The sequence below is a fragment of the Apiospora marii genome (assembly GCF_038362585.1).
Source record: "Apiospora marii strain CBS 49790 chromosome Unknown utg000013l_segment0_segment0, whole genome shotgun sequence".
Classification (NCBI taxonomy): domain Eukaryota; kingdom Fungi; phylum Ascomycota; class Sordariomycetes; order Amphisphaeriales; family Apiosporaceae; genus Apiospora; species Apiospora marii.
Genome location: NW_027117384.1, coordinates 821028 through 833244, shown reverse-complemented (window position 1 = coordinate 833244; position 12217 = coordinate 821028). Strand labels below are relative to the sequence as shown.

General features: G+C 54.3%; 5 protein-coding genes across 5 annotated transcripts; 2 read left to right on the top strand and 3 right to left on the bottom strand.

The window, feature by feature from the left end:
* Nucleotides 1-947: 947 nt before the first annotated feature.
* Nucleotides 948-3165, top strand: PG985_015411 (uncharacterized protein; the record flags this gene model as incomplete). The annotated part of the gene is made up of 2 exons (XM_066835177.1): nucleotides 948-2918; nucleotides 2977-3165. The coding sequence occupies 2 exons, from the start codon at nucleotides 948-950 to the stop codon at nucleotides 3163-3165; spliced, it is 2160 nt and encodes a 719-aa protein (XP_066676380.1).
* A 1015-nt stretch (nucleotides 3166-4180) lies between these two features.
* On the bottom strand, nucleotides 4181-4683 carry PG985_015410 (uncharacterized protein; the record flags this gene model as incomplete). Its single annotated transcript, XM_066835176.1, has 3 exons — nucleotides 4181-4220; nucleotides 4339-4470; nucleotides 4556-4683. 3 exons carry the CDS (start codon nucleotides 4681-4683, stop codon nucleotides 4181-4183), a joined length of 300 nt encoding a protein of 99 aa, XP_066676379.1.
* A 3316-nt stretch (nucleotides 4684-7999) lies between these two features.
* On the top strand, nucleotides 8000-8995 carry PG985_015409 (tyrosine 3-monooxygenase/tryptophan 5-monooxygenase activation protein; the record flags this gene model as incomplete). Its single annotated transcript, XM_066835175.1, has 4 exons — nucleotides 8000-8060; nucleotides 8138-8686; nucleotides 8745-8815; nucleotides 8873-8995. 4 exons carry the CDS (start codon nucleotides 8000-8002, stop codon nucleotides 8993-8995), a joined length of 804 nt encoding a protein of 267 aa, XP_066676378.1.
* A 460-nt stretch (nucleotides 8996-9455) lies between these two features.
* PG985_015408 (uncharacterized protein) lies at nucleotides 9456-10289 on the bottom strand (the record flags this gene model as incomplete). Its single annotated transcript, XM_066835174.1, has 1 exon — nucleotides 9456-10289. The coding sequence occupies one exon, from the start codon at nucleotides 10287-10289 to the stop codon at nucleotides 9456-9458; it is 834 nt and encodes a 277-aa protein (XP_066676377.1).
* A 745-nt stretch (nucleotides 10290-11034) lies between these two features.
* On the bottom strand, nucleotides 11035-11668 carry PG985_015407 (mitochondrial 54S ribosomal protein mL59; the record flags this gene model as incomplete). Its single annotated transcript, XM_066835173.1, has 3 exons — nucleotides 11035-11070; nucleotides 11133-11193; nucleotides 11292-11668. 3 exons carry the CDS (start codon nucleotides 11666-11668, stop codon nucleotides 11035-11037), a joined length of 474 nt encoding a protein of 157 aa, XP_066676376.1.
* Between the last annotated feature and the right edge of the window lie 549 nt (nucleotides 11669-12217).

Sequence of the window (12217 nt, the reverse complement as noted above, 5' to 3'; positions counted from 1 at the left end):
AGAAGCGGCTGGGCTCCTTGTCGAATCAAGCAGGGGACACGGCGATGGAAGCGGGTTTGTGTTCGGTCAGGAAGCTGATGCAAGCCAAACTTTGCGATCTCTGTGTGGATAACAAAAGTTGGCAGATACAAGTAAAGTTTCGACCTCCCTTGGCACCTGGGTGGAAGGGGTGGTAGAATAGGTAGGTAGCAGAGGTCTTGGTCGTGAATCGAGGGTTGGATACAGATCGATCGGCCGTCAGGGCAGTGATGGCGGAAGGATGCACTTGCAGGCAGTCTGGTCTAGAACGGGGAGGGACAGTGCCGGGCGGAGCTCGCAGCCCTGGTCAACTCTCAACCGGTACTTGTCCTCAAGTAGAGAAGCTGGTTTTCTGCCTGAATTTCCTGCCTGAACCAGCAGGGGGGGGGCCACGGCCTGGTACATGCCAGGGGACCGAAGGAAAGTACTGGCCTAGCACCCATTGGGCAACGGGTACTTGATCTGGTCCGTGCATCCAAAGTTGCGGGTCGGTGCTGAAAGCTGAGAGAAGCTCTTTCTGTTGTCGCGTAGGGAAAAAAGTAGGTAAGTAGCTTGAAGGTTGGGCGTGATAATCAATACAGCCAGCAAGCACCAACAACAAGAAAAACATACCTCTGCATATCACATTTGATACGTCTCATTGGGACCACCTGCATCTCACCAGACCTGTCAAATCAACAGTAGGTGATCAATTGCCAGAACCTTTCGTCTGGTACAGTTGCTTCCATCAAAATTGGCAACACGCAAAGGCCGAGCTACCAACTGCTGCCCTTTCCCTCCGACATCAACATACATTGATCTTCCCTCACAAGGCAGCGAGCGCAGGGATGAGAAGCGCGCCCTGAGCCCCGAAAGAAGAAACACATTCCTCCGACCAACCGCCCTCTCGATCACGCAGCATTCCCTAGCTGCAGCCAGGCGCGCCCATCATGTCTTTTACCTTCGGCAATGCCAGCTCTGCTGGCCAATCGAATAATGCCACAACCTCGTCCGCGCCGGCTTCAGGTTCGCTATTCGGCTCTGCACCTGCGGCTTCCAGCACTCCTCCTTCTACTGGCGGTGGTCTGTTTGGCGGAAAGCCAGCCTCTTCAGGCTTCTCGTTTGGCAACGCCGGCAGCGGCAACAACAACTCCACAACCCCTGCTTCAGGAACCCCGGGTAGTCTGTTTGGCAACACGGCTGCGAAACCAGCTGATTCGAAGCCGTCGCTGTTTGGTGCCCCAGCCTCCGGTGCAAGCACCCCCAGCGCAACGACTGGCGGTGGCCTGTTTGGTTCGGGTAGCAGCAGCAACACCAACACACAACCCGCAGTTGGCGGATCTCTATTCGGTGCTGCCGCCAAGCCTGCTGCGACTGGCGGACTCTTTGGAAACACCAGCTCGACGCCGGCCTCAACCGCCCCCGCCTCTACACCTCCAGCGGCCGCTGCTAGTTCCTCCGGAGGCCTATTCGGCAACAAGGACAGCAAGACCCCAGCAGCGGGCACCACACCTACTTCGCAACCGGGAGGTAGTCTCTTCGGAAACGCTCCAGCCTCCGGTACAGGGACTTCTTCTCTGTTCGGTACTACACCGACAACCAACCCTGCCACTACAGCCACCCCGGCCAAGCCGATGTTCGGAGGTATGAACTCGACTACACCTGCCGGAGCGCCGGCCACGGGCAATCTATTTGGGGGCGCAGCAGCGGGAGGAGATAAGAAGGAGAACAAAACAGGAGGTGGTCTATTCTCTGGACTTGGAGCGGCACCTGCTCAGAACACATCTGCACAGCCTGCATCATCGGGCGCTGCCCCTTCAACTTTGTTCGGAAGTACCCCAAAAGCGGCGGCTCCGAGTTCCACTCCTTTCGGCGGTCCAAAGCCTGCCGAGACTGCACCGGCAACCTCGTCCAGTTTGTTCGGCAAGCCGGCAGCGGCACAAAGCAGCACGCCGACTTCGTCGATTTTCCCGGGTGGAAATGCTCAGTCTAGCCAACCCGCCGCCTCTGCTGCGAAACCCGCTGGTTCATTATTCGGCGGTGCTCCTGCTGCCACTGCCGGGGCATCATCAGCTGCATCCACGCCTGCAGCCACTGCCACTGCTACTGCTCCTGCTCCTGCTGGATCTTTGTTCGGGGGCATGAACAAACCCGCTGCTTCTACTGCGACGTCTGAGGCAGCAAAAACCCCTAGTCTATTCGGCGCTGCTCCTGCAGCAGCTGCTGCGCCGGCCAGCTCTGCTCCGGCGTCAGAAGCGCCAAAGGCGGCCGGTGGCCTGTTCGGCCAGGCTGCATCAACACCAGCTTCGTCTGCTCCCGCCACTGCTGCTCCCGCTGCTTCCACAGCACCTGCTACGGGATCAATCCTAGGCCAGAACAAGCCCGCGGAGGCAGCAAAGACTAACGCGAGCGCAAGTGCCAACTTGGGCGCATCGACGACAGGCCCTACTTCCCAGATTGCGCGCTTGAAGAACAAGACGATGGACGAGATCATCACGCGATGGGCCACTGATCTTTCCAAATATCAGAAGGAATTCAAGGAGCAGGCTGCACAGGTAGCAGCATGGGATCGACTCCTTGTCGATAACGGTGAAAAGATCCAAAAGCTTTATTTGAGCACGTACGAAGCCGAGAAAGCAAGCCGCGACGTCGAACGCCAATTAGTCGCCGTGGAAAGCCAGCAGGAGGAACTCGAGAGCTGGTTAGACAAATACGAGGCCGAAGTCGATTCCATGTTCAACCGCGATATCGGTCGCAACGAGCAACTGGGAGGCCCTGATCAAGAGCGCGAAAAGACGTACAAGCTGGCCGAGAAGCTTACTGACAGGCTGGACGAGATGGGTCGCGATCTTTCGAAGATGATCAAAGAAATCAACGACATATCGGGCTCTCTGAGCAACGGTAATAAGCCTGACGACCCGGTAAGTCTCTCATCGCACATATTTATCTGTATGTTCTAATACTAACTGCTGGAACTAGCTGAGTCAAATCGTTCGCGTTCTCAACGGGCATCTGTCACAACTGCAGTGGATCGATACCAACGCCGCCACTCTTACGGCCAAGGTGAATGCTGCGCAAAAGGCCAGCGCCACCATCGGAAACCAATATGGTGGAAATGAGCCCGACGCTGCAGAGAGCTTCTATCGCTCATACATTGGTCGGCGATGAGCAGTGGGATGTCGTTGGTTTCATCACTCGAGGGGGGTCGGATCGGGGTTGGCCCCATGGACAGGCGTATGGATATCTAGCAACGACGGTTGGTTTTGAGGAGGGGTCGACCTTTGGTGTTGACCTATGCGTGCTTCGATCTTCAGATAGAGAAGTGTAATTCTACGTAGATTCAGGCTTGCGAATTAGCATGGCAGACGCCCGACCCGATAACTAGATTGGGTACTGCGCAAGTTTGATTCCACCACCCATGTTTGTTAGAATGTAAACTACATAGTCGATAAATCCAGTGGCAAAACAAGTTCGTATAAGTCTTCAATGCCTTGCTTTGCTGGTCTAGCCAAGTAGGTTCAGGGGTCAGATATGTATCTTTATATCCCCCTTCCTTGTTGGCATGTCGAACTTCGGTTTATTTCACGATTGTCCGCGTGGAGTTATGTTGTTTTAACGTCACCCGTCCATATCTTTTTGGACCCGCAGTCCGCTATGAATGTGAATCCTAAGCAGGAGACATGGTGGTCTGGCTCCTTCTCAGGGGCTCGATATCTACCAAGCGTTCTGTTAGGTCCAGATAGCCCACTAGTTATGTGAAGTGATATATACATATATGCAGCTTTATATATAGGTCTACGAGGCCCCGCTCTCTAGGTGTTAGAGATTCTGCCTGGCAGCCGAACAGCTAGAGCAAGCACACTGCCTGCCAGTTGGTTGGTTTGTAGCCAAGGGGCTGTAACAATACTGACAGGTTCATGGAAACAGATAATGCACGGACCATAGGCCATTAGAGGAGTCTCCTCCCTCGAAGAAGCGGGTTGAATTTGTCTTTATTGGGCCGAAAACGAGAATGTAACTTGAATGGCTCACGAGATCATACGATTAGATGGTGGTGCCAATGGTATTTGAAGAAAGCTCAGTGATAAACCTGACTTTGACCACTCTTCTCGAACATCTTTTTTTTCCCATCTGCAAGGAGAGGGTCCCAGCTCGAACGTCCGTCGACTATGAAAAGGGCGCTTTAGTTGTGCTCACCACCCTGCTCGCGAGTTAAGTCGTCACTAAGGAAGAAAACCGGCGTGTCAGCAAGCAACCCCGACTGTAGAAGGGGGGAGGGGAGAGCTTCGGGTCTCCTTCATTCCATCGAAGAAGGAAACCTGAGTCGGGTGGGAAGCTTACATGTGGTCGCTCAGCTGCTTGAGGTGCTCCTGCTGCTGGTGGAGCTTCTTCTTGAGCTCCAGGAGCTTCTCCTTCTCGCGGAGCTTGATGGTGTAGTCCTCGTTGGCCTTCTCGCGCTTCACAAAGGCGTCGCTACAAGTGTGGCACGCCACTTTGTTAGTTATACCATCCGATTTGTATGTGTACGTACGTGTAGGTGTGGGCTGGCTGTATTTACTTAGAACCGCCGAGACGTGGAGAACCGGTGTCACCCTCGGACATGACCCGGAGCGAGGTGGTGAAGGCCCGGCGCGGGGCGTAGGCGGTGAGGCCACTGGAGGCCTTGACAATGGATTGTCGGTACATCTTGAAAAGAATTGCGGGTGTGGTGGTGATGTGATGATGGAATATAGATCTGAGGGGATCTGCCTTCGGGTAGATTGGTTTGCTGATTAGCTTTTGACGACTTGCACGCAGATGGATGATGATGATGGAGACGAGGGTGATCGACAGGCCCTTATATGCCTTCGAGGGGGCGTGCAGATGACATGGAGGATCACGAGAACGGCCTTTTGGCCCCGCGACTTACCTTGATGAGATTCAATTGCAATGATGGTTGTGGGCTGATGGTTGGAGGCGACGGGCAGCAGCTTGGGGATGGGCGGCAGTCCAGGAAGCTCTGCTGCTTGCTCTGGCGGTTGCGTCAATAGATGGAGCCCATTGGAGCTTGGGCGCCACCTGCAGCCGGGGGATGCCGGGAAAACGGGTCGGTTAGCGGGGAGGCTTATTCCCAGTTTGCTGTCTGGGGCAGTCAGTGACTGGTGACAGCAGTCTGCAAATACCTACCAGACGTTATGCGCATACTTATGCAAATACATCCGTCCTTGGGGGTTGAACCATCCCACCTATTCATAGTAGACTTGAGTTGAGATGATGGTGCGGCAGCCGAAGCGTGTTATGTGATCTCCTTTCTTGTACATATCAAGCTCCCGTTCTGTTCTGTTCGACTCTAAGTATTTGGAAGTAGTTGAGTGCACATCTAGCTATGTACTTGCTCACCGAGCATAAATGCTTTCTACTTTGAGATACGAGCCCGCTGTTGGATATCTCATCGACGATCGTACGAGTTCCACAGCGCATATGACCAGCTCCAGATGGGCGGCTTCGCGGGTTCTGGAATCAATGCGCTCTACAGACTCACAGGAGCAACAGACGGAGAGCGAATCCCGAGGCTCGCTCACCCCAATACTCATCATTACTAAGAAGGCAGTAAATGTTGTGCTTCCTCTCCTATCAACAAATCAATCTGTCTTGCCTATCTGCCGCATGCCGGCTGAGTATCGTGAGGTGGCTCGTGCACGCCCTTCTCCTTCCGTCTAACGTCATTGGCGGTTTCGAGATGCTTCTTTGCTCCTGAAACAGATTAATTGGAATATTGAATGACAGGAGTCAACATGATGCGACGAGACTCCAGGAGGCAGCGGCAAAGAGCTCGACGCCAAGCGCCAGAGAGACAGCACGAAGCTGGAGGTCAGGTTTCTGAAGCCATTTCACCGCCTACGGTGTGCAGGGGGTTATACCAAGTGCGGCAGTCCTTGAAGCCATCATCAAGTACCAGATAGCATCTACGCAGACAGCCATATTCGACCCCCAGCAAAAGCAAGTCTAGGCTGACAATTTGGTCTGTTTGCCATACTGGCGACCTGGCGAATAGAATAGCCTTCGCCCCTATGTCTTTCTGTCTTCCATAAAGACGAAAAAGTACCTACCCACGCTTCAGTGAGAGAGGGCTAAGAGAGAGTATATCGACTGGGCATCGAGTGGTCATTGGTAGCTCACGAGGCAACGGTGTACTGAACGGTTGATTCTCGGTGAAAGCGTTAAAAAACAAGAAACTTACATATTGTCATGCCCAAATGGCTCTGAGGCTTCGCATTTCAATGAGAAGCAAAACATAAAGGGCTGTTGTGTGGTGGTAATGATGCTGGCCCCCCTGCGATGATCCCATTCGCACTAGTCCAGGAGGCTCTGGGAAAGGCTGACCCAGCAGGCGGTCACCTGGTTGCTGGACACCTTTTTTGCCCCTCTTTCAGTGACTCCCCGACTCCCCCGGGGGTTGATGCTCTTTTATTAGGTGTCCCTTCTGGCCCGTCATACCATGCCATACCTGGACACCTCCTGTATTCCTGGATGTACCCGACACGACAGATCTATTGATTGACTGTACGTGCTGTATCTCCTGTTCCCTTGACCAACAAAATCAAGCCCAAACCCATCTCAATTTCCAGGCGCGAACCCTCTCCTCCGATTCTCCAGAACTGGAGCCAGATAAGACCAAAACCAAAACGGCCACTTCTTGAGATCCCCATCCCTTCCCATTTGTGTTCGTCGTCTCTTTCACTTTCAGTACATCCCCAAACCTGCTACTGCAACCACCCCCTTCCGAGTATCTTCTGTTTTCTACTATCTAGGATCAGACCGTACCAAGTAAGAACCTACCTACCTCAGTAAGTAAATTAGGAAATCAACATTGCAATCTTGCACTTCACCATCCATCCATAACCTTAAGGGAAAGAAGGAAGAAGGGAACATCCCTCCTTTCGATTTTGTTCCCCGTTCCCCGTTCGCAGCTGGGCGTCACGCCCAAAGCCAGCCAGTAAGCCAAGCCAGTGCCGGCCAGTTCCTTCTTGACGGCAAGTGTTGAATTGGATGGACTGCCTGCCTGCCACTGCCTGCCTTTGGCCGCTTGCTTTGCTTGCTGGCTGACGGCTGGCTGTCCAGTTGCCAGTCTCTCGCTTCCATGCGTCCCCTCCACCCCGCCCCAAGCCCAAACCCAAGCCCAAGCCCAAGCCCGAACCCACGCCAATCTGCTTGTTGATCCGTCACTACCTCATTACCTGCCTACCTGAGACCTGCCTAAAAGTCCCGCCTCCCAATTCCATTGCCTTATCCATCCCTCCCAATTCCACTGCTACTACTGGCTATACTTCTTGGCACTGGCACCATCACCCTCTGCCACTGGCCTTGCACATCTGATCTGATCCCAACCCTGAACTCTTTCCCTCTTTCGTCATCGTCCATCAACCACCACAACAATCGCCTCATTTGGCAACACTCTTTTCCTGCGTCAACCACAGACAGACAGACTCATCACCCAATTTCGATAACCCTCTTCCACCCAAAAAGGTACCTACCTCCCCAATCGCTGCTTCCACTTCCAGCCAGCGACACGCATCTCCTTTCACGCGTCCAGGAAACCACTGCCAGTAGGCGCAAACCCCACCATTGCGGGGGAAATTGCCATTCACCTCCCTTTGTGACGTGCTTCTCAATCAAACCCGTCGCTTCCCCAGGCGCATTTTCACCAGAGTGTCAAGGACAACCCGGCTGCGATCGCCTGCTTCCATTTCCCGGGCTTTCAATTCTCGTACTGCTGTGGCTGCCGAGACTGAATGCCTACCTCCCGCCCCTGCCTAATCCGCGTCTGGGATTGCATGTTTCCACACTAGCCCTCCATCCCTTTTACGATTTCATCCAGGCCTCGCGCACTTCCTCAACATTGTCAAACTACATTGTCTTTGCCGTTGCCAATAGTCGCTTTAATCAGAGATACGCTGCTGACCGCGCTACCTCCACTTACAGTTCCCATTCCTGACTCAGTATCGACAGAACCGCCGACAAGATGGGTCACGAAGATGCAGTGTACCTCGCCAAGCTCGCTGAGCAGGCCGAGCGCTACGAGGGTATGTTTCTCGCCGACCACTCCCCCGTAGATTGCAAGAAGATGCCGAACGGCCGATATGCTGACTACGGTCAATAGAGATGGTCGAGAACATGAAGGTTGTCGCCTCCGAGGACCGTGACCTGACGGTTGAGGAGCGCAACCTTCTCTCGGTCGCCTACAAGAACGTCATCGGTGCCCGCCGCGCTTCGTGGAGAATCGTCACCTCTATCGAGCAGAAAGAGGAGTCCAAGGGCAACTCGTCTCAGGTCGGCCTTATCAAGGAGTACCGACAGAAGATTGAGGCCGAGCTCGCCAAGATATGCGATGACATCCTCGAGGTTCTCGACCAGCACCTGATCCCGTCTGCTAAGTCCGGCGAGTCCAAGGTCTTCTACCACAAGATGAAGGGTGACTACCACCGTTACCTGGCCGAGTTCGCCATTGGTGACCGCCGCAAGGAGTCCGCCGATATGTCGCTCGAGGCTTACAAGGCTGCCACCGAGGTCGCTCAGACTGAGCTTCCCCCTACTCACCCCATCCGCCTGGGTCTCGCCCTGAACTTCTCCGTTTTCTACTACGAGATCCTCAACGCCCCCGACCAGGCCTGCCATCTTGCCAAGCAGGCTTTCGATGATGCGATTGCTGGTGCGTAACGACATGCAACTTTTGTCCGGATGATATATGCTGACAACGATTTATGCAGAACTCGACACGCTGAGTGAGGAGAGCTACAAGGATTCGACCCTCATCATGCAGTTGCTTCGAGACAACTTGGTAAGTTACAGCCGAATAGAGGATAGTGAGCGTTTTTGCTAATTTATGCGTGCGTAGACTCTCTGGACCTCGTCCGAGGCCGAGCCCTCAACTGAGCAATCAGCTTCCGCTACGGAGACCGATAAGGGCGAGACCGCCGCCGCGGCTGCGCCTGCAGAGGAGCCCAAGGCTGCCGAGTAAAAGCTGCCCTTCGCTTGACCTTGTGATATTTAGAGGGGGAGGTACGGTGGATACTGGTGTCTTCGGAGTGCGGCTTGAAACCTCGTTACTTGAGATTCTGCATGCTTTTTTTTCGCGACTGCAAATACAAACAAGACCATGACTTTTGGGGATGGGGAAATGTCTCTCTTCCTACGGGCAGAAGAGCTAAAGAATAGCTTTTGGAGGTTGATCGCCGTATGCTTGCCTTTTAGACTCTAATGCAACCCGTCTGGACAACAACAACAACAATGCAAGTAATTCACTGCAGGTTCAGATATTGCGATACAAGTGATGGTGTACTCGTTCGAGATTCGTTTAGCATACTCATGTCTCGTGTCAACGTCAACTTAAGCCAACACGCCCTGAAAGCGCAAAAAATAAAACTCCAGTTCCATATCCATTCCCTCGAAACGCCAATCCTAGGTGCTTTCCAGGAGACTCAGGAGCTCCCAGTTCTTGCACCGACACCCAATCCAACCCCTCCGCCGATGGAGATGCCGAAACTGAACTTCCAGTTCCATTTACCGGACTTGCCCTCGTGACTGCCTTGGCTAACCGTTCGTTCCATACCACCTGTCGAGTTTGTTTTGACGTCCCGTGTGCCTTTGCTGGAGCGCTGCTGTGGCTGCGGCACCTCCTCTTCGTCCTCCTCTTCGTCGTCCGTCACCTCTTCGAACAGCACTTTGAGCGACAGGCTGCAGCCGGAGCACTCGACCATGAGCTCGCCGTCCTCGCCCGACTCATCCAGGTCATCCTCGCGGAAGCGGAAGCCACGCGCCTGCCCGCACCGGCAGGACCGGTAGTACATGCCGCGCTTGCCGTCCCACGACAGGTCGTCGAGGTCGACGGTCTCTACGCCCGTCTTGAATTCATGGTGCGTCTGGCTTCGCGCCGAGGTGTTGTTCCTCGACGATGTGCTGGTAGAAGTAGAAGCAGAAGCAGAAGTAGAGGTGGTGGTCCGGGTCTGTAGGTTCCGGGTGTACTCCCGGCGCTGCTTGGTGTCGCTGAGGACGGTGTAGGCGTGCGTGATCTGGTCTACGGTATACAGGGCCGTCTGCGGCGGGGGCGACTGCGCCTTGGCTCCGGCGCCGTTGCCGTCCTTGGTGGCGGCGGCGGCCTGGGGGTTCTTGTCCGGGTGGTACTTGAGCAGGGCGCGGCGATAGGCCTGCTTGACGGACTTGGAGGCCGTGGGTGGGTCCTGGCCCTGGAGAGACTGCGGGCTGAGGGCGAGGATCTCGAAGAGGGTAGGTTCCTTCTTCTTGGGTGGAGCCATGGCAGTGCTGTTTCTGTGTCTCGGCTGGGGATCCTCTTCTGTAACCTTTCCTGAGTTTTATACGTATGGATCTTTGTAGATCGCTTCTCCAGCCAGTCTCCTATCAATGCAACGGCGGCGGGCTCTTTTTGTTCTCTCTTCAATTTGGTGATCACGCGGGGGTGGGTGGGATAAATTTTGTTTCCTCTTGAGTAAGTAGCTACGCGAACCGATTTATAGAGTCATACGGGCGAATAGGAAATCAGGAAATGCGCTGGACGAACGTGGTATCAGGTGAGGGGAATCGGGCAGGTGTGACGTTGAGGCCTCGAGTAAGTGGGCAGACGAAAGTTGGAAATCTTGGATACCGGAAAGTTCTTGCGGGTCACGTGACCCTGGCGAGTCCGAAAGTCCAGCGAGTAAGTTGGTTTGGTAAGGCTGCGCCAACAGGCAGCCGGGGTTTGTCTGGGGAAGAAAATAACCCGGGAGAAGGGGTTATGGGATGACCATGGTGCTTTTCACGGACATTGCCTCTCATGCATAGCTCAATTGGTCTCTTGCAGCTTGATGGACTGAGCAGAGCAAATATGGCCCTGCTTTTCTCTGCAGTAGGATGTATATTTCTGGCACAGCACGCAGGACATACACATTGGGGAGAGTAGGGGTAAGGTCCTTGGGCTCGTGGATTGATATATGTTGATACAGTGTCTTTTGTACAGTCGTAAGATGCCGGTGATCCAATTCACCATATTCCGAAATCGCCCCCTTATCGGGGGAACTTCTTCCATCCACGTGTACCAGTCTGGTGGTTCTAGTCAGTATATTGTGCGCTCGCAACGTTTGGGGGGATGGGGCAGCGCATACTTTCCGCCATTCTCTGACCAACCTGGGCATACCCAGCATGGCTGTTCTCCTCTTCTCCATCCTAGACGAGTTGTCAGTATCGCCGTCCGGTCCAAGATATCCGTCATGTATCCCAGGATGCCAATGATCCAATTCCCCAGGCATCGGGTAGCAACGTACTTGGTGGCCAGCATACGCTCGTGCAGATGACCCTTGACCTTTTGCCCGACACCGGTACCCTTGACCTGCAGACCCTCCTCGACGCGCTTCCGTATCCGCTCCTCGGTGCCCTTGTGGGTGAAGGGCAGGAGCTCCTCGACGCCCTCGGTCCGGGCCAGCTTGACGAGCTCGGCCTGCCGGCGCAGGGAGAACTCGGGGTCCTGCCAGCGGCCGGTGGCGGGGTGCTTGTGCGGGAGGAAGGGGTTCACGGCGGCGCCGTCCTTGATCGTGTTCTCCGCCGTCGTCCGGGGCAGGATCTGCGTCGGCGGGTACTTGGCGAAGAAGCGCTGCAGCCGCGGGTGCATCTGCTTGGCCAGCTCGACGTAGCGGCTCGCCATGATGTGTGCGGTTTATCTGTCGCGGCTTCGTGGCGTGGCGTGCGTGCGTGCGTGGGCGGGCTGTGCTTGCTGGATACAAAGTCGACAACGAGCTGCTTCTTCCGCTAACTATTCGATGCGCAATTGAAGAATTGGAATTGGAACTCCAAGGTCCTTTGGGTCCCACTTTGTCAAAGTACCTACCTAGGCTTTAGCTTGCAGGGGTGCGGGCGTCCTTGGTACGCATGTACTCTATAGGTATCGATATGACTAGATAGGTATCGATATGACTCGATTCATTTGAACAATTGATAAGGTTTGGTCACCTATTTCCGAATGAATGAACAGTTATATAGGAGACCTATTATTCCAGTAGTATTGGCTTATTCTGCTGTTATTCCCTGGAGTAAGTGGAATAGTCAAGACGGTTTATTCCTGCGGTCGCTTGGTCCAGTCGGTTGTACAAGTAGATCTACGATACGCAAGGTTGCTAGCATCGAAAAGTGGGCCATTGTCATTTGAAGTGCTTAAGGTGCTTCCGTTTACCGCGTTTTCTATCAAATTCCAACC